This window comes from Delphinus delphis, chromosome 4 (assembly GCF_949987515.2).
Source record: "Delphinus delphis chromosome 4, mDelDel1.2, whole genome shotgun sequence".
Classification (NCBI taxonomy): domain Eukaryota; kingdom Metazoa; phylum Chordata; class Mammalia; order Artiodactyla; family Delphinidae; genus Delphinus; species Delphinus delphis.
This window is the reverse complement of record NC_082686.1, coordinates 113,205,609-113,228,093: the sequence shown is the minus strand read 5'-3', so window position 1 is coordinate 113,228,093 and position 22,485 is coordinate 113,205,609. Positions and strand designations below refer to the sequence as shown.

Below are 22,485 nucleotides of genomic sequence, written 5' to 3'. Positions count from 1 at the left end.
GTTTTTTGGCCGTGAGGCATGTGTGATCTTAGCTCCCTGACCAGGGATCGAACCCGCACCCCCTGCATTGGAAGGCAAAATCTCAACCACTGGACCACCAGGGAAGGTCCTCCAAGTAGCTTTATAAACTATAAGAATCCATAAAAACGTTCATTTATTGCTCTGACCACATCCTCCTTTGTTGTCCCCCAGGGGTTGTCTTCTCCTTTCCTATAGCCAACCTGTCGTGAGAACACAAGCACACGAGGGTCAGTGATACAGGCACTGCCAAAGGATGAGGACGGTCTGTAGAGCAAAGAACGGTGGAAAGTAAGACTGATTTAGTGAGTGCTAAAAGACTGGCCGTAGCCAAGGAAAAGCTGGATTACATGAGCCTAGCTAACTGGAAGACATGATTAAATGAATTTTTTAAAAAATAAATGATTTTAAGAATAAAGAGGCAAAATCCAATAAAACGAGCTGATACAGTACTTCCGAGGTCATTATACACACATCCTCATCTTTATATGCAATGTTAGTTTTAACTTTTTAAAAGTATGAGCAGTTCACCTTGCTATCTGAGCTGACAATTAAGGTCTAAGAGTAGTGAACACAAATGCTTGGCACCCCGAATGGAAGTTAGGGCTATAATCAAGTACAATTCAGACAAGTTAATCAGACATGTATGTGTATACTGGCTATTGTGCCACATGATAATTTGGTATAAACAGTAAATTGTCACGTAAATGCCTGTTACTATGGCTACTAAAAAAAATAGTTTTCTATCTTTTTAAACTTCTCTATGTTGTCAGCTTCCACACTGGCAGTTTTTCCTGATGCCACCTACAGATTGATCCTCACTGCCTGTAAATAGGAAAGTCCTCCGTCTGACTCCCCAGCATGTAAACCCCTTCCCTGACTTGACTACGCTCTCTCCTACACATCTCATGACCATGTGGAGTCCTCAGGCTCTCTGCTCTCCTCTCACTGTGCATTCACTGTGGAGTGCTGGCGGCCACTGAGCCACAGGCAGGGCAGGGCTACCACCAGCCAGGTGGGAGAGCCAGAGCAGGAGGGTGGAGGCAGCACAGCAGGAAGGCTCCTCAGTCAGGCGCTGGGAATACTTAGATGAAGGTCGACCCAGAGACCTTCAAGACAGAGCAGGCTGCAGGTCTCTGGCAGTGAAGCACTAGTCACTGATTGGCTCTCCAGATGTGGGGAGCCCAGCAGACCACCGGGGAACTACCATGTCCTGCAATCTGCAGTCTCTCCTGTTTGCCTGCCCGAAGTGGTCCATGAAACCTCATGTCTCTCTCACACAAATTGTTACCATGTTAGATATACCCTGTTTGGCATTTACGTGATTAACATGTTATCTCCAAATTAGACTTCATTCATCCTTGCTAAATTCTATCTTTTGGATTTAGATTCATTATTCTAGTCCACTCAGATAATTTACCACTTGATTCATAAAATAGTCATCTCTCAAAGCTTGGGGTAAGAAAATGCCAATGTCCTGAAAGAACTTATAACTTATTTGGGTGGATATAGCTTGGAAGTCAGTTGATGGTATGTTAGCATACGTCCACGGGAGATAGGGTAGAAACAGCACGATGCAGGAGTCAGAGGACATGTCTCCTGACATGGACAAACTCTGTGTCTTCACGTACATACTTGTAGGACTTCAGTTTCCTCATACGTACAATAGAGGAGAAGAAGGTGAGCTCTTACTTCTGGAATGAAAGAGGTTGTTTTTCACTAGAAACATTCTAAGGGGTCAAAAAGCAAGTTCTAAGATTGGGGGGGGGTGATGAAAAAAGGAATAAAAAAAGGATTCTTTTTCACTTCCCTTAAAATCACTCTACTTACAAATTATTTAACAGCAGTAACAAATGTTCTGAGGTTAGAGGTAGGAGAGAAGATGGGACATGACAGGGCAGGGATTCAGGGACGTCTCTCAGGACACAATGGAAGCTAGGTCTTAGAGGATGGGTGATGTGGGAGTGGCAGAGTGGAAGCCCACTTTGGAGGGGAGAACTATGAGAGCCCAAATGCAGAGGCAAGCCTGTGGGAGGGCAGGTGGGTCAGGCCCACGCAGGGAACAGCAGTTTGGGTTTTATCCTCAAAAGCAGTAGTCTTCAAACTTTCAAATATTATTCCTGAAAGCAGAGGAAGCATTCCCAGTGGAAGGGTGCATGGGGTCTTGGGAACTCCCACCTGGTGTCTAGTTGTCCACATGCAGCCCTTAGCCTACTAAAGCCCCTCTGTCTCTTGAAGCACAGCTTGAGACCACTGCTAAATCCTGAGGTATGATCTGACTCTTCAGTATACATGCATCATAAAAACAGAACCCAAACGAAACAAAGCACTCCTATAGATGGTAGGAATCCCTGAATGTTGCTGAGCTGGGGAATGACATGATCAAATATAAACTGATGATTATGCTCAGTAGTAACTGTTCTAGGAGGAGGCTGGAGGTGTAGAATCCATTACTAAAGATATTACAGTAGTCTTAGCATTAGGGACTAAGACCTTAAATTAGAAGCAGTTGGATATATTGAAAAGTATCACAGACTTGCTTCCTGGTGGCAAATCCATTTATTTCTGAGAAGAATTACAGTGTTGAGCTGGCCTAATTGTTCCTTGTCTGGTTTGAGGGCAAGGAGTTATGATCAATGAATGAGAACAAAAAAGAGAGATTTGTATTCAACACAAGGGAAATTTTTCTAACAAGGAAGGCTATTTAATGATGGAAAAGGCTGCTTGACAAGGTAGTGAGTTTCCTGTCACTGAAGGCATTCAAGCAGATAATGAATTTATGTGTTGGTGATGCCATGGATGGAATTCCTGTATTAAATGGGAGGATGGACTACGAAACCACTAAGGCTTTTTTCACACTTAAGAGTTCCATAAAGTAGAACCATAGCTAATATATCAGTATCAAATACATTTTTCTAATATGGAAAAAAAAGATGTATGCTTACAAACAGAGAGCAAGGAGGCAATAAAGACAGAGAGATTGGGATTGCTAGAGAAAGGGAGATTATACATCATTTAGTAGTTATATTACCTTTGCAATTTTTCCCATTTCATAAATGTCTGCTTTCTGATCTTCAATATCCATGAAAGCAGTTTCAATTCTGCTTAGAGTCTGTTCATGATTACTGCAGGCATCGGGGAGTCCTTCAGGGAAGTAGAACCGTGGAATGTTTATGGATAATGTTGCATTCACAACATTATTCACATGAGGAACAGGGGAGAGAGGTCGGGGACTACTTGCAAAGGTGGCAGGAGGTGGAAGTGGTGTCCCAGGTTTCTTTTCTGGTTTATTTTGAATCTGGAAAGAAAATATGATTATGAGACACAAATATTCTAAACAGTATATATTACTGGAAAGTCCTCACCAGTAATAGGAAGTTGGGTATAAATACAAGAAACCACAATTAGAAGCAGTACAGATGAAGAGCTCACTCAACTATAGACAGGGGTAAGCATGCTCTGAGGGAATGCTTATCTACACTGAATCAATCAGTACATTACTCATCTGTCAATACTAGAGTCTACATAGATTTGTGCTTAAAAAATCCTACAGTACATTTTCCCACCAGTGATGAGCGAGACATTTAAGAGCAAGGTCAGTTGACATATTAAGGACCTTAAGGTGAATTCTCAGTCTGTTGGACCTGGATTAGTAAATTCTTCTTGAAGACTGTTCTTGGTGTTTCTATGCATTTCTACCTGTCCTTCAGTAGGCAAACAGAATGAGTTCTTTTTAAATATGTAGATCTAAAATGTATTGTGGGGGCTGTCCTTCTACCTTCTTCCCTAGTTTGACTTTATCTAGGTAAAATCACTGCTAGTCCCTGATGCAAAGAAAGTCTTTGTTAAGAAAATTAAAGCATTTTAGTTTTAGAATGTCTTCTACCAGGCTGACTGACTTGCCACCAGAGGCATGCTATTTTTTCTGAGATACACAATTCTCTCATTTTTAGTATACTCTAATAGACAAGGATCATGGTCATTAATTTCACCACAGCCAAACTCTCTTTACAGTTTATTAATTCTTTAATAGTTTATATCATTTCTTTTTCCAAAAAGGATTTGATGTGGTGTACCATAAAGAGACATAGAAAGGACAGTATTAAAAGGTTGGGGGGCAACAGGGAGACTAAGAGTAACCATGATTTAGGGAAAGGGGAAGGGAGGTACACTAATATTCAGGTAGAAGTTTATTTTAGCAATGAAGACTAAATTTAGTTCTGAGATTCATAATAGAAAAAGCAAAAAAGATTCAATGAAGATTTTCAGACTTTAATTTCTATTCTTAATTTTGACCAAATTATGTATCAAGGCTCATGAGCATGGCCTTATTAAATGCTACATAAGTTATGAAAGATGGACATGACTGTTGACTAGCTAAATTTATTTTAAATTCACTGTGAACACAAAATATTACTCGAGTGTTCTTCTTCCTTAAATTATATCCTAACGCCATTCCTAAAGTCTGAACAATGATTTATCAGTATGAAGTAGATCTGAATATCATATTCCCTTTTGACATATGGACTTATAACATGATTTTTAAATTCAGGGTAAAAATTTTAGCTACCTTTGAAAAGCATAAGTATTATAGGAAGACAGGCTTCATTCATACAAATATGTGATAAATATGATTTAATCTCCTACTTTTATTAAACACGGCCCATTTCTCATGTTAATATCTGACATTAATACAGAGTGGAATCTGCTCATATATTAATACTGTTGGGGATACGAAGGCCAGTTGGTCACACCAAGCCTTTGCTGCAGCATCAGGATATCACTCATATAAAGCAATAGTCAAGGAAGACATTGCAGAGGGAAGTGATGCCAATGAAATATGAAAAACTTAACAAAAATCAGTGATGGCTTACTAGCTCTGTGACCTCAGGTAAGTTACTTAACCTTTTAGAATTTCAGTAATAAAACAGATTAATTTCCTTTAATCCTCACCAATTAATTTCCTTTAATCCTCACAACAACCTTCTTCTTAGAAGGTTGTTGTGAGGATTAAAGGAAATTACAGGATGTAACATAGGGAAGAGGCTCAAAACTGTGCTGGGCAGAGATATGTCTTATTTAAGAAAATGAGTCACAAGGCCAAAGGATGGGGTTCTCAAAAGATTAAACACAGGGCTTCCCTGGTGGCGCAGTGGTTGAGAGTCCGCCTGCCGGTGCAGGGGACACAGGTTCGTGCCCCGGTCCAGGAAGATCCCACATGCTGCGGAGCGGCTAGGCCCGTGAGCCATGGCCGCTGAGCCTGCGCATCCGGAGCCTGTGCTCCGCAACGGAAGAGGCCGCAACAGTGAGAGGCCCGTGTACCACAAAAAAAAAAAAAAAAAAAAAAAAAAAAAAGATTAAACATAACTTGGCATGGTTCTTCAGATTCAATAATAAATAAAATAATCACTTACACTTATAAGGCAATTTAAAGTTTACAAACTACTTTTGATTTAACAAACTGATAATCTCTTCTAAGTAAACAATTGTCTCTGCCTTAGTGCTAAATCTGCAATTATTATTACATAGTCCTATGAGTCAATAACAGTAGAAACTGTTCTTAAATTTCTAAAATAAGGCATATAATTCTTCAGGGGCTTTACTTAGGTTACTTGTATTACTGTCATTTCCTTTCTATTATTCTATGCTGAAAGAGAGTTGTGAGACTACAAATATACAGTTACCAAAATTCTTTTTTGTTTCTCAAAAATGTTTCCCATGGTGTGACATCCAGGGTAGTTATGGATAACTTCAGGGCAATTATAACCATAGGATTGAGACCACTGGTGCCACTGGGAATGAAATTCAATATTCTAGTGAACACACAATACTGGAGAAGGTTTAGAGCAAGCCCTTCAGTGTTAACTCTACACTTTTGCTTTGACAGAAATAAGTGACATTCAGAAGAAACCCTGGCTATTTGTCAAAGTTTTAATTTGAATGGGAAAATATTCAATTATATAATAGTCTACTTTGCTTTCATCAGTGTACTTTAACACAGAGCAGTTCACTAATAGGGAAGTATTTACTAATTCACTGTTTAAGTCCATATTTAATAAAACTGATGTTAATACTTAAAGGGAAGATAAAAAGACTGCATTTACTTTGAACTTTTCAGGTGTATTGATTTACTTTCCACTGGGTTCAATAGGAGACATATAATTTAAGTCTTAAAGTAGTTTAATAAAACTGATGCTTTACAACATTATAGAATAAAACAGTAATATAAAGTTCGTCAGATTTACCAAGTTTAGCATCTGCCCACTTTAAATAAAACTATTTCATTCAAATCTAGGAACAGCATTAAAACAGAATTAGCTGTGTAAAGTATCTCAATTCTCCATTACAGTCTTTCCCTATACAGTATCATTTAGATATTCATTCTGAACAGTACCCTTATGTTACTGTAGCATTTCCAATATTTGACCATTTTTGACCTATTTTTAAAAACACAATTTCATATCATTCACTCAAATAATTTGAAATTACTTTAGGTCAGAATAACTACAAAACTATGGTTTCTTGCTGGATTCTTGATGTCCATCATTGATGTGGCCCTTGATCCGTATTGTATTCAGTGCTAGATAACTTGTTTGATGAGACACTGGCTCTACAGTTGTAAGCAAATAAGCACGATCTCTGCAAGCAGCCCCTACAGGCAGAAATGACTCAACCTCACAGCTGAGGGAAGACATTCTTTCAGAACCCAGGAGTAACTGCCATCCTTTGCTCCCTACACACAGTATATCACACACACACAACTGCCTATATGTATAAAAATATTTCTTTCAAAAAAAAAAAGACTATAAGGATCAATATTCTTTTTTAAAAAAGATTCATTACAGATATATGTATGTTAATACAAATTTAGTCTACTAAATCAAAGTGCAAACAAGGATTTTAACATGGAAATTCTAACTTCTCGAAGATATTTCTATGAAAAATTCTAAATTGTAAAATATTTGTTAAGTTGTATTTAATTGTCTCTAAAACTGGATTCCCTCTCTACAAGAGAAAAATGTGAGTACTGTACTTCAGGTCCAGAAGGTCTATTTTTAAACCTGTTGGAATCTCTCTACAAATAGCTTTCTGGAAATAGCTGAATAGAGGACACAGATTAATTCCTTGATCTAATATCAAGTGAGCTGTAAAATTATTTGTAAGTTAGTTCACTGGGTGGTTTTATTAGTAATAAAAATATTTTAAAAGAAACACCCAAGTTTCAAACCTGTGTCTGCTGAAATGACTTCAGCCGCTTCTTAAACCGTGATGGGAGAACAAAATCACAGCCCCTTGCCAGGAAAGCTAACTCTCCCCTTAAGTCCGGGTCCCTTCGTAGAGATGTTTCCTTGATCATCATCTTTGAAAAGTGGATGTTTACTTATCAAACTGTCCAGCACACTTCTGAAGATAGTCAGACTTAATAAGTTGTCAATCTCGTCAGGTAGAAAGGTATTTTTTTTCTTCTTATCTCCCAAAGAAATTAAGTTCAAGCATTGTGCTCTCCCAGCCTCCAGGGACCACAATCCATGCTTGTACTGACATGCAGCTGCTTCCCAAATACAGCCTGTGGCTCCCAAGACCTGCTCATAATTTTCAAGTAAGAAACACGGGCTGCAATGGGCCTGTTGCTCCTTGTAGGTAGCTTTAAGTCAAACTGACCTGCCCATGTGGAGAATACAGAGCCTTCTGGGAAAGGAAGCACCCACTACTCTGAGCACCAAAGTTAGAAACATTACAGCTGGACCTAAAAATAGTGACTTCTCAGATAATGCTAACTTCTTAAACTCAGAGTACATGAGGTGTCAAGCCACATAAAACAGTTTCTCCTCAAGCTAGGAGAGAACATGTAGAGCATTTTTGATTTTGCTATTTAATACTTTAGGAAAAAAAGAACATGCTGCACTTCAAATTTGAAACTATTATTTTAAGAATAATTTAAAAAAATTCTTATTTGAAGGGAAGCAAATGTCTAAAACCTTCTAGATATAACCAGTCAAAATATGGAGAAAAACACTATCATCCTCAAACAGGAATATACAGAGATTTGTTAGTCTCAGATTTTAAAATCAAATCTTTTTTCTTTTTTTTTTTTTTTTGGTTAGTTTGCAGAAGACTATCTAGTGATCAAGCATACTTTTTTGAAGTGGTTATGAATCTGGATACATTTGAAAATTTATTGTCAAAGCATTGGTTAGTTAAGAAAGGAATGATGGAATGCCAAAAGAAAGCAGATTTAGATACACAGAAGTGAATGAAATTTGGTTATAATAAAGGTACAAAAGATGATCAAATAGCAATGACATAATACATCTTGAATTTGTGAGACTCGTTTTTCTTAAGCTTTCAAGAAATCTCAGATTTTAAAAAAATTCTATTATTTTATCATATATTGAATAGCTGCCTCATAGTTATTTACAAGCAAATCTTCAAGTATTATCTCATGTTTAATATTTAGAATTCAATATTTATTTTCAGTCAGCCATATTATTCGATCCATACTGATTTTCTACTTCTAGAAAATATAAACCAAATATTACCAAATAAACCCCAAAACCAATAACAGCTTACGATTCTCTTCTGCTGAACCTTTGTCTAATTTACTGGGAATTAAATTCTTTGGTTTTCCATTGTTTCCTACAACTTAAGTTCTTTCTCGATTTTAAGACATTCTGGTAACACTTTATAACATGTATATTGGGCTTATATGCCTAAACCTGTAGTTTTCAAATTTCTTTTTAAGCTGTAGAATTCTCCACTCATACAAAATCTTACCTGAAAGCTCTCAATATATACTATGATTGAAAGAGGATTACATTGAAACCACTGGTCTAATGCTTCAACCTGGGCCTTTCCTTTGTCTCCCCAATTTTCTCTCATTCAGGTTAACTCTTTGAGCTAGGTGGCTTTCCCTACACTCTTGTCTATAACTCTCTAATTCCTCCTTCATTATTTACCACCAAATTAAAACATTAAAAAAGTCTGTTATGAATGCAGCTGGGTTTTTAGACTTGTGATTTAATGCTTTTTCACTTTAGCCACACCTTAGTTGTATTTCTCCCCTTCCTACAACAACCCATGGCTTCAGGGGTGTGACTTTTCATCCCCTTCCTGAGAATACTCCTTCTCCTCAAATTATACACACTTTAACCATCCTTCGAAATTCAACTCAAATTTTACCTATTTCATGAAGGATTATCTATTTAAGCCCCTTATTGCAATTCTCTTAATAAAATATTGTAGAGTCTTTCTTGAATGACTTCCACTTAACTTATTCTCTGGACAAACCAATGCTCTCCATTTTACCTATAGGAGAACCACCAATGCCTGGGACACACTGGTTCATGGCTAATAGTTTAGTTTCTGTTTATGCTCTCATGTTTCTTATCTCAGTAGTTGAGTTCTATGCTTACTAAGAGTTGGTTGTATTTGTCCCCATCTGTTTATACTGGTTGTACTTTTTACAGTAATAATTCAATTACATAAACTAATGAAATATGAATGTGGAAAAAAGAGAGTTGATATTTCTAAAACTAAAACCCTAAGTTGAATATTTTATAAATACTCAGTAAAGGCAAAAAACTACTAAAATTTTTCTGCTGTAAAATTAGTTATCGGTGAGATAAAGGAGAAAAATCATTAAAATCTAGAAGGTAACTACATTCAAATTGCTTCACTACTGACTTAAGTTCCTGGAAATCAGTTAACAAATATACTGAGTGTGATTTACTACAAAAAGATGTCATGAAACTTCAATTTCCAATTATGACACTCATTTCCAAAGAAAAGGCTTGGCTCTACATTAAAAGATCTGAATAATTAATGTTCCAAGTTAAAATAAAATGTTTAAGATACACATTTTACAGAATACATGGATAGAGTTTACAATTCCCTACTGAGTAACTATCCATCCCAATCATGTTCAGGTAAAAGGGCTTCTACTGCAATATTTTATAATCCGGCAATATTTTCCAACAGTGTCTAAACTTTTCAGGGTAAGGTCAATTGTAAAGTCATTCAATCACTCAACAAATATATTTCTGACACTTATTATGTGCAGTTACTTTGCTGAGTGCTGAGGATACGAAGAAGATAAGAAGTGATCCCTTTTTTTCTTCATTGCACCTAGCACAATGTTGGTTTACAGCAAAGGACAGCAAATACTTTCATTTACTTCTTAAAAATCTCTGGAGTTTCAAAGTCAGAACAGTGGTTAAGAGGCTGTCCTGCTACCCCTCTTAAGCAGGAAGAAGACATTTCTCCATGTCCTTTGATGGTGAAATAAGCTCTAAGTTTTTATTTATCCAATGGCTTTCCAAAAAATTCACAGGGAGAAAGGCCAGGTCCCCTAAAGGGGGTTAAGAAAGAACTGGTCTGTGGCAATGAGTTATTGATGGAAAAAGACTATTATGAAGTTTGTTTATTTGCTTTTTACATATTTACTTGTGCCTGTATGGAAGTATACATGCTTGGTTCAAGAAAGAGTCTGAGAATGTGAGTTAGTTTCAAGAAGTATATGATAACTGAAACATAGCAGCAAAGAACATGGCTTTTAGAGTGACCTCTTCTTTACTGGAAAAAGATCAAACAAGGAATTTCACTATTGACACAAACACGGCCTATGATCTACTCTCTTCTCTCTTTACTTTAGTCACAGAGAAAGTGGTACAATCCTTGGGGCTGGGGGCTGGAAGGGAAAAGCTGTTTCTAGGTGAGAGGTTTTCCAGGGAGGAACTAAACAGAATGAGGAAGAATAGAAAACTATAAACATATAGTTAATAAATTCAATTTGCAAAGATGGAAAGTTTGTCAGTTATAATGGAAAGAGTCGATTGTAAGGGTCTTCCCAATGTCCTTCTGGAATAAACCGTGCGATACTCTCTCCTGCCCTCTGCAGCATACATGAAGTCCATCCTAACAAGACAGCTAGCCAATAGTAGGTGTTTCCTGCACAGCAACCTGCATCTCCTTTTGGCCTGCAGATCATTCATGCACATACACTGCCTGCAGACAGAGGATGTCCTGTCTGGACCATGGGCCCAACCTGGTCTTCAGGGCAACTGTGTTAAGACAGCTTGACTAGAGGATGGAAAAGACTGGTGCTCTCTTGCTGTGGGAATGACTGGGATGTATCAGTTGTTACCTTAAGATCCAGCTGCCTTGACTGGGGTTCCTTTCTTGTGTTACCATTCCGTATATGTTTCCCTTGAGCAAACATGCTTGAGCAAGGAGGATAACCTTTCTCAAAGAGAACCAGCTCAGTGGTGGACTCCTGGGTTACAGGGTTTTACAGGTTCCCTGGCAGGGGTACATACGAGAGAGACTGGCCTCTCTGAAATGACTAAAAACTATAGAACTGTTTTAAGGATAGCCTCCAATATATCAAGCAAGAAAAGATATTCCCTTATCATGTCCTGAAATGACCTACAGAACTGAGGCGTGAGTCCAGAAAGAGCCTATACCCTACAGGAAGGTGACAGTGGGAAGGAGATAGAAGGATAAAACTGTGTGTGACACCCAACATATTGTTTTTGTAGGATTCAGTCTTTGAAGTTTAGTTTGGAACTCAGAATGGATTTTCTAGAGCTTTCCAAATCCTCTCATAACTCCCTGCCCTTCCCCCTCTGAAAATGAAGACAGTGGTGATATACAGTATTAATTCACTCTCTTCAGAAAGCATCAGCTCTATGGGAGGATGGAAAAAATGGGTTGATTACACAGGATAGAGAAAACTTTGAACATTTGCTGAAGACACGAATCACTTATTTTGACTTGTATAAAACAGTTAATGTTGTATCGATATATGCAATGTGTTATCCTAAAATAAGTCTAGCCTTTATTTTATAAACTAACATGTAAAGTCATACCAGCCTCAGGTGACAATGACTTTGGAGACTGAGATAATAGAACTGATCAAGACCACGGAGTTAAGAAGACCCATTGGGATAAACAAGGCAGCAAAACTGCAAACATCTGAGTGAGTGACAGAAACACGTAGCATAGCAAGCCTGGGAAATCAGCTCAGCTGTGAGGACCTGTGTTGAGGTGAGAAGAATCAGGTCCAGAAAGACATAAGAGTCACTCTGAAGTGACATCAAAAGATTTTGCTCATAAGATGCTATAGGGGAAAAAAAAGTTACATATGAAAGAGGAAGTTACGCTACATCAAGAGGGTACTTCTGATTTTAAAAAGGAAGCTGGCTGTTTTGAAAAAAAAAGCTAAATCAGAAGGCTTTTTCTGTCTACACAAAAATTTGTTCATGAATGTTCAGAGCAGTGTTATTCACAGTAACCAAAAAGTGGAAACAACTGAAATGTCCATCAGTTGATTAATGGATAAACAAAATGTGGTATATTCATACAATGGGATATTATTTAACCATAAAAAGGAATGAAGTACTGATACATGCTACATGATAAATCTTTAAAGCATTATGCTAAGTGAAAGAAGCCAGACACAAAAGACCACATATCGTATGATTCCGTTTACATGAAATGTCCAGAACAGGCAAATCTATGGAGACAGAAGAAAGATCAGTGATTGCCAGGGGTTGGAGGGAGGGGGGAATGGGGAGCGACTGCTAATGAATACAGATTTTTTTGTGGGATGATGAAAACGTCCTGGAGTTGGTGCTGATGGTTACAAAATCTTGTTGAATATACTAAAATCTACTGAATTATGCACTTTTTGTGTGTGTGATTGTATTTTATTGATGTAGAAACATAAAGTGATACAATGAACACTATAGGGCATATAGCTTAACTGAGGTACAGTTGATGTACAATATTATATAAGTAACAGGTATCAAATATAGTGATTCTGAATTAGGCACTTTAAAAAGGGTGAATTTTATACTATTATATCTCAGCCTAAAAAAGCCTTTCTCATCTTGGCTCTAACTGGCAGAGCAGTTAAAAAAGCTAATAATAACTTGGAATCATAGACTTTGTTTAAAATATCATTGTAAATAAGCTTTAATAGAGGAAATTGATTATAAGCTAATTACTCTTAATACTAAATTTTTATATCCTCCTTTATGCTCCAACTTGGTGTTTTCTCATTGTCTTATTAATAGCTTGCTTTGTGTCACGAATGTTATTTTACTTTTAGTAATGCAACACTGGAGTGGGGGAAGGAGGCTGGTGGTTGATGTTAGTGGTGATCCATGGTTTCTTTGCTCCACTAGCCTTAACTTCATTGGTTGTACCAAAACAGGAGGACATCTAGTTAAGCATTTTTGTGTCTTGCTTCAACTCCTCCAAATGACAGGAACACATTCCATAGGAAAAAGCACCCATAAATCTAATATTTTTAACTCTCAGTGTTCCTAATACTTAGGGGTAGATACTCTTCTAGGATCTGGGGCAGGCAGAGATAATTAAGAACCTAAAATTATTACATATTATAATTCTTGGATAACTGGAATTTCTGGTTCATAGAGTTCTGTACTTCTTAGTCTGCCTTTCTTCTTCCTTCAGTAATTACTTCAAGTAGAGACTGTTCATTATAGAGCATAAGAATTCAATTTTGGCCTATAAACATGTTAGACAACTCAAGTTAGAAGGAATAGAGGGTTTCCAATCCACCGACACTGCCATGTTGAATATCAGTGAATGCATGGTGACACTACTATAAAATCAATCGCTCCAATGTCTTTCTTGGCGGTTTACATGTGTGTGATGTCTCAGGAATTTTGGGTGAGGGCTGAATTAAGAGATGTCAAAAAAGAAGGCTGGTATATGACAAACCCACAGCCAACATCGTTGTCAACGGTGAAAAATGCAAACCATTTCCACTAAGATCAGGAACAAGACAAGGATGTCAACTCTCACCACTATTATTCAACACAGTTTTGGAAGTATTAGCCACAGCAATCAGAGAAGAAAAAGAAATAAAAGGAATCCAAATCGGAAAAGAAGAGCAAAGCTGTCACTGTTTGCAGATGACATGATATGTATAGAGAATCCTAAAGATGCTACCAGAAAACTACTAGAGCTAATCAATGAATTTCATTAAGTAGCAGGATACAAAATTAATGCACAGAAATCTCTTGCATTCCTATACACTAATGATGAAAAATCTGAAAGAGAAATTAAGGAAGCACCCCCATTTACCACTGCAACAAAAAGAATAAAATACCTAGAAATAAACCTCCCTAAGGAGGTAAGAAACCTGTACTCAGAAAACTGTAAGACACTGATGATAGAAATCAAAGATGACACAGACGGATGGAGAGATATACCATGTTCCTGGATTGGAAGAATCAATATTGTGAAAATGACTATACTATCCAAAGCCATCTACAGATTCAGTGCAATCCCTATCAAACTACCAATGGCATTTTCCACAGAACTAGAACAAAAAATTTCACAATTTGTATGGAAACACAAAAGACCCCAAATAGCCAAAGCAATCTTGAGAACGAAAAATGGAGATTGAGCAATCAGGCTCCCTGACTTCAGACTATACTATAAAGCTACAGTAATCAAGACAGTATGGTACTGGCACAAAAACAGAAATACAGATCAATGGAACAGGATAGAAAGCTCAGAGATAAACCCACGCACATATGGTCACCTTAATTTTGATAAAGGAGGCAAGAACATACAATGGAGAAAAGATAGCCTCTTCAATAAGTGGTGTTGGGAAAACTGGACAGCTACATGTAAAAGAATGAAATTAGAACACTCCCTAACACCATACACAAAAATAAACTCAAAATGGATTAAAGACCTAAATGTAAGGCCAGACACTATAAAACTCTTAGAGGAAAACATAGGCAGAACACTCTATGACATAAATCACAGCAAGATCCTTTCTAACCCACTTCCTAGAGAAATGGAAATAAAAAAAATAAACAAATGGCACCTAATGAAACGTAAAATCTTTTGCACAGCAAAGGAAACCATAAGCAAGATGAAAAGACAACCCTCAGAATGGGAGAAAGTATTTGCAAATAAAGCAACTGACAAAGGATTAATCTCCAAAATTTACAAGCAGCTCAGGCAGCTAAATATCAAAAAACAAACAACCCAATCCAAAAATGGGCAGAAGACCTAAATAGACATTTTGCCAAAGAAGATATACAGATTGCCAACAGACACATGAAAGAATGCTCAACATCACTTATCATTACAGAAATGCAAATCAAAACTACAATGAGGTATCACCTCACACCAGTCAGAGTAGCCATCATCAAAAAATCTACAAAAAATAAATGCTGGATAGGGTGTGGAGAAAAGGGAACCCTCTTGCACTGCTGGTGGGAATGTAAATTGATACAGCCACTACGGAAAACAGTATGGAGGTTCCTTAAAAAACTAACAATAGAACTACCATACAACCCAGCAATCCCACTACTGGGCATATACCCTGAGAAAACCGTAATTCAAAAAGTCATGTGAGAAGCAAGAAAACTACAATCCTGCGTCCTGTGGAACAAAACCCATATTCACAGAAAGACAGACAAGATGAAAAGGCAGAGGGCTATGTACCAGATGAAGGAAAAAGATAAAACCCCAGATAAACAACTGAATAAAGTGAAGATAGGCAACCTTCCAGAAAAAGAATTCAGAATAATGATAGTGAAGATGATACAGGACCTCGGAAAAAGAATGGAAGCAAAGATCTAGAGGATGCAAGAAATGTTTAACAAAGACCTAGAAGACTTAAAGGACAAACACCTAGAAGAATTAAAGAACAAACAGAGAGGAACAATACAATAACTGAAATGAAAACTGCACTAGAAGGAATCAATAGCAGAATAACTGAGGCAGAAGAACAGATAACTGACCTGGAAGACAGAATGGTGGAATTCACTGCTGTGGAACAGAATAAAGTAAAAAGAATAAAAAGAAATGAAGACAGCCTACGAGACCAGAGACAATATTTGAAGAAATTATAGTCAAAAACTTCCCTAACATGGGAAAGGAAATAGCCACCCAAGTCCAGGGAGTGCAGAGAGTCCCAGGCAGGATAAACCTAAGGAGAAACATGCCAAGACACACAGTAATCAAACTGACAACAATTAAAGACAAAGAAAAATTATTAAAAGCAACAAGGGAAAAATAACATACAAGGGAACTCCCAGAAGGTTAACAGCTGATCTCTCAGCAGAAACTCTACAAGCCAGAAGGGAGTGGCATGATGTATTTAAAGAGATGAAAGGGAAACTTACAACCAAGATACTCTACCCTGCAAGGATCTCATTAAGATTTAATGGAGAAATCAAAAGCTTTAGACAAGTAAAAGCTAAGAGAATTCAGCACCACCAAACCAGCTCTACAACAAATGCTAAAGGAACTTCTCTAAGTGGGAAACACAAGAGAAGAAAAGGACCTACAAAAACAAACCCATAACAATTAAGAAAATGGTAATAGGTACATACATATCGATAATTCTCTTAAACGGGAATGGATTAAATGCTCTGACCAAAAGACACAGGCTCGCTGAATGGATACAAAAACAAGATCCATATATATGCTGTCTATAAGAGACCCACTTCAGATTTAGGGACACAAACAGACTGAAAGTGAGGGGATGGAAAAAGATATGCCACGCAAATGGAAAACAAAAGAAAGCTGGAGTAGCAATACTCATATCAGATAAAATAGACTTTAAAATAATGTTACAAAAGACAAGGAAAGACACTACATAATGATCAAGGGATCAATCCAAGAAAAAGATATAACAATTATAAATATATATGCAACCAACAAAGGAGCACCTCGATACATAAGGCAATTGCTAACAGCTATAAAAGAGAAAATTGACAGTAACACAATAATAGTGGGGGAGTTTAACACCTCACTTAGACCAATGGAGAGACCATCCAAACAGAAAATTAATAAGGAAACACAAGCTTTAAATGACAAAATAAACCAGATAGATTTAATTGATATTTATAGGACATTCGATCCAAAAACAGCATATTACACTTTCTTCTCAAGTGCACGTGGAACATTCTCCAGGATAGATCACATCTTGGGTCACAAATCAAGCCACAGTAAATTTAAGAAAATTGAAATCATATCAAGTATCTTTTCTGACTATGACGCTATGTGATTAGAAATCGGTTACAGGGAAAAAAACATAAAATAACACAAACACATGGAGGCTAAACAATATGCTACTAAATAACCAAGAGATCACTGAAGAAATTGAAGAGGAAATCAAAAAATACTTAGAGACAAATGACAATGAAAACACGACAATCCAAAACCTATGGGATGCAGCAAAAGCAGTTCTAAGAGGGAAATTTATAGCAATACAATCCTACCTCAAGAAACAAGAAAAATCTCAAATAAACAATGTAACATCACACCTAAAGGAACTAGAGAAAGAAGAACAAACAAAACCCAAAGTTATCAGAAGGAAAGAAGTCATAAAGGTCAGAGCAAAAATAAATGAAATAGAAACAAAGAAAACAATAGCAAAGATCAATAAAACTAAAAGCTGGGGCGGGAGGGAGACGCAAAAGGAAAGAGATATGGGAACATATGTATATGTATAACTGATTCACTTTGTTATAAAGCAGAAACAGAAAATTGTGTAAAGCAATTATGCTCCAATAAAGATGTAAAAATAAATAAAACTAAAAGCTGGTTCTTTGAGAAGATAAACAAAATTGAGAAGCCATTAGCCAGACTCATCAAGAGGGAGAGAACTCAAATCAAGAAAATCAGAAATGAAAAAGGAGAAGCTACAACAGACACCACAGAAATACAAAGCATCCTAAGAGACTACTACAAGCAACTCTATGCCAATAAAATGGACAACCTGGACAAAATGGACAAATTCTTAGAAATGTATATAACCTTCCAAGACTGAACCAGGAAGAAACAGAAAATAGGAACCAACCAATCACAAGTAATGAAATTGAAACTGTGATTAAAAATCTTCCAACAAACAAATGTCCAGGACCAGATGGCTTCACAGGTGAATTCTATCAACAATCTAGAGAACAGCTAACACCCATCCTTCTCAAACTCTACCAAAAAATTGCAGAGGAAGGAACACTCCCAAACTCATTCTACAAGGCCACCATCACCCTGATACCAAAACCAGACAAAGATACTACAAAAAAAGAAAATTACAGTCCAATATCACTGATGAATATAGATGCAAAAATCCTCAACAAAATACTCACAAACAGAATCCAACAACGCATTATAAGGATCATACACCATGATCAAGTGGGATTTACCCCAAGGATGCAAGGATTCTTCAATATCCTCAAAATCAATGTGATACACCATATTAACAAATTGAAGAAGAAAAATCATAAGACCATCTCAATAGATGCAGAAAAAGCTTTTGACAAAATTCAACACCCATTTATGATAAAAACTCTCCAGAAAGTGGGCAAAGAGGGAAGCTACCTCAACATAATAAAGGCCATATACGACAAACCCACAGCAAACATCATTCTCAATGGTGAAAAACTGAAAGCATTTCTTCTAAAATCAGGAACACGACAAGGATGTCCACTCTTGCCACTATTCTTCAACATAGTTTTGCAAGTCCTAGCCACGGCAATCAGAGAAGAAAAAGAAATAAAAGGAATCCAAATTGGAAAAGAAGAAGAAAAACTGTCACTGTTTGCAGATGATACGATACTATACATAGAGAAGCCTAAAGATGCTACCAGAAAACTACTAGAGCTAATCAATGAAATTTGGTAAAGTAGCAGGATACAAAACTAATGCACAGAAATCTCTTACTTTCCTATACACTAATCATGAAAAATCTGAAGGAGAAATCAAGGAAACACTCCCACTTACCATTGCAACAAAAAGAATAAAATACCTAGGGAGACAAAAGACCTGTATGCAGAAAACTATAAGACACTGATCCAAGAAATTAAAGATGATAAAAACAGATGGAGAGATATACCATGTTCTTGGATTGGAAAAATCAATATTGTGAAATGACTATACAACCCAAAGCCATCTACAGATTCAATGCAATCCCTAACAAATAACCAATGTCATTTTTTACAGAACTAGAACAAAAAAATCTTAAAATTTGTATGTAGACACAAAAGACCCCGAATAGCCAAAGCAGTCTCGAGGGAAAAAAATACACCTGGAGGAATCAGACTCCCTGACTTCAGACTATACTACAAAGCTACAGTAATCAAGACAGTATGGTACTGGCACAAAAACAGAAATATAGATCAATGGAACAGGATAGAAAGCCCAGCGATAAACCCACGCACCTGTGGTCTACTAATCTATGACAAAGAAGGCAAGGATATACAATGGAGAAAAGACAGTCTCTTCTATAAGTGGTGCTGGGAAAACTGGAAAGCTATGTTAAGAGAATGAAATTAGAACACTCTCTAACACCATATACAAAAATAAACTCAAAATGGATTAGAGACCTAAATGTAAGACTGGACAGTATAAAACTCTTAGAGGAAAACATAGGAAAAGAAAAAAAAAAGTCACGTACCACAATGTTCACTGCAGCTCTATTTACAATAGCCCGGACATGGAAGCAACCTAGGTGTCCATCAACAGAAGAATGGATAAAGAAGATGTGGCACATATATACAATGGAATACTACTCAGCCATATAAAGAAATGAAATTGAGTTATTTGTAGTGAGGTGGATGGACCTAGAGTCTGTCATACAGAGTGAAGTAAGTCAGAAAGAGAAAAACAAATACTGTATGCTGACACATACATATGGAATCTGAATCTAAAAAAAAAAAAAGGTTATGAAGAACCTAGGGGCAGGACAGGAATAAAGACACAGACATAGAGAATGGACTTGAGGACACGGGGAGGGCGAAGGGTAAGCTGGGACGAAGTGAGAGAGTGGCATATATACACTACCAAATGTAAAATAGATAGCTAGTGGGAAGCAGCCACATAGCACAGCTCAGTGCTTTGTGACCACCTAGAGGGGTGGATAGGGAGGGTGGGAGGGAGACGCAAGAGGGAGGAGATATGAGGATGTATGTATAGCTGATTCACTTTGTTATAAAGCAGAAACTAACACACCGTTGTAAAGCAATTATACTCCAATAAAGATGTAAAAAAAAAAAAAAAAAAGAGAAGGCTAGAATTGATGGTCAAGGACCCTAGGGCTGAGCATTATGTTGCAAATATAACAGCTGATGGAGCTGTGTCTCTTGGATGTCAAAGTGCCTTTTGGATGCCTGGTTTTAAAGAGGGCAGAATTGTTGTATGTTTATGCTGACAGAATGATCAAAGGGAAAAAACTGATGACTGCAGGGGAGAAAAGGGTCAATCACTGGAGGAGTGTCCCTGGGTTGATGGGAGAGGTGGGGATCTAGAGCACAAGTATAGAGGATGGCCTTAGAAAGGTGCCCGGACTGTATATGCACAGCAACAGAAGGGAAGGGAAAGTATATAGGTACTGATATGGCTAGGTGGGTGGCTACAGGTCTCCTCGTATTGCTTCAGTTTTCTCAGTAAAATAGGAACCAAAGTAATTTGCTGAGGGCAAGGATGAAAGAGGAGATGTTAGAGGACAGAGAAGAAGCTACGAAAGAGTCATTTGCAGAGCGGGAAAGTGAGGGAGTAGGGAAACGTAGTAGGACTGCCAGAGTGCTAAAGGCACACTGTATGTTGGCAGTCATAAATTTAACAGAAGACCACTCAGTATGGTTGTGTGATATTCTCCAGCCAAGGTCAGCTGCACAAATAAAAGCCCAGAGTAGACAGAAACACATTTAACATCAGTTGGAGTTTTCCCAGATGAGTACCACAAAATGAAGGCAAGGCATGGAAACAGAGTACATTCAGAGAGTGATTTTAATGATGAACTATGACAGTGGTTCTCAAACAAGATCATGTATGAGAATCACCTAAAGGGCTTGTTAAAGCACAGGTTGCTGGGCCTCAACCTCAGAGTTTTAATTTAGTAGGCCTGGGCCGGGGCCTGAGGATATGCATTTCTATCCAGCTCCCAGGTGATGCTAATGCTGTTAGTTGGGAACCATATTTTTAAAGCCACTGACATAAACAAAGGACCAGAGAATGAGCAGCTAAAGAAGGGCAGAGGACAAGCTCACTGGAGGAGAGATCAAAGAACTGAGAAGCTCAGGTACTGAATGCCTCATCTACTGAAAACTCACAAGAATGTTAGCAAGTAGTATTGGAAAGTACAGCCAGGAGTTAAAATCTTCAAGAAATAAGGGAAGGGACCTGGGGGTGGTAGATGACTAAAATCAAGGAGGGGTAGTGGGTGGCAAGTCTGATGACATTAGCTCAAAGTTGGGGGAGGGTAGTTTCAGAGAGGTGGGAAAAAGAATAGCCTGGAAGCTGCAATGAAACGTAAGAACATTTACTGCTTCCTCTAGATCCAGTGAGACAGGGGGTGGAGTGGGAAAGAAAAGTGCCATCATTTCACATGGCTATAGTACTCTTAGGGAGAAATAGGTTTCAGTTAGAACAAGAAGGTAAAGGGAATGTTTAGAAAAGAGTTTGATGACCTAGGACATTTTGCCAGTGGATGATCAAGAGGGCATGGTGAAAGGATTTTAGGGCTGGGCTCAGAAAAGGGGATGTACAAGAGTAGGGTGAGGAGGAAAGTGATGATCTGGATTCCTAGACTTCCCTGGTGACTAATGTAAACAGGGATGAAGGGCATATCAGATTAGTCCTGATGGTCTTAAGGCAGAAATGGTGAGGGGAACTGAGGACTGCTTACCAGGAGCAATCTGAGCTCTGGGAGCTCCTTTTCGCTCCTGTTCTGGAGGCTGTAGGGGGGGCTATACTTAGCAGAAGTACCTGGATATCTGGGTCTCGCATTTTACTTCTAGAGGAACATGCATAATTGGGAGCATATTTACCCCCCCCCCCATTTTTTTGTGTACACACAGACATATCAATAACAAAAAGGGATCACATTGGTACATCTGTTTTGCAATTTACATTTTTATCTATTTATCTTGACCATTTTTCTACATTAGTACATACATATCTATCATATTCTTTTGAATACAGGTGGGGACATATCTGAGATAAGTGATGTTGATTAATTAGAACGGATGGAGATGCAAAAGGACCTGATCTCAGAAGACATTAAAGGTGGAGGGGGAACACTGGTTGAACTCATTCTGCAAATTTATATTTGCCCCTGGCCAGATCCCTTTTTACTTTTATTAATCTGCATGGTGGTTAATGAAGTAGAAGGGAGAATGGTTTCCTATTTGAGTGTTTTGATTTCTAGTCAAACATTCCCAGCACTGAACTCAAGAAACCATCAGCACCTATAAAGCTGGGGGAGAAGAAACATTTTCCCTCAATGACATGGCTGGTTCATCTTAATGAAGGCACGGATAAAAACCTAGAAAGTAAAAAGAGAAATGCTCCAGAAGAAACTTTTAATAAGGTTCCAAAAGTGTGCTTTGATACAATTTTATTTATTTACATAATTATTCTGCATTTAAATATATATATGAAATTATAGAATATAATATCTAAACTTTG

General features: G+C 37.6%; 1 protein-coding gene across 4 annotated transcripts in view; it reads right to left on the bottom strand.

Moving 5' to 3' along the window:
• The window catches only part of PPP2R3A (protein phosphatase 2 regulatory subunit B''alpha), a 222,305-nt gene that overhangs the window by 133,476 nt on the left and 66,344 nt on the right, over window positions 1-22,485 (bottom strand). For 3 of the 4 annotated variants that reach the window (XM_060011301.1, XM_060011303.1, XM_060011302.1), the window contains one exon: window positions 3,050-3,316. In XM_060011301.1, the coding sequence (XP_059867284.1) occupies window positions 3,050-3,316 (267 nt within the window). Of the gene's footprint in view, window positions 1-3,049; window positions 3,317-7,246; window positions 8,054-22,485 lie in introns of those variants that run through there. The other variant, XM_060011305.1, reaches the window with a different exon arrangement.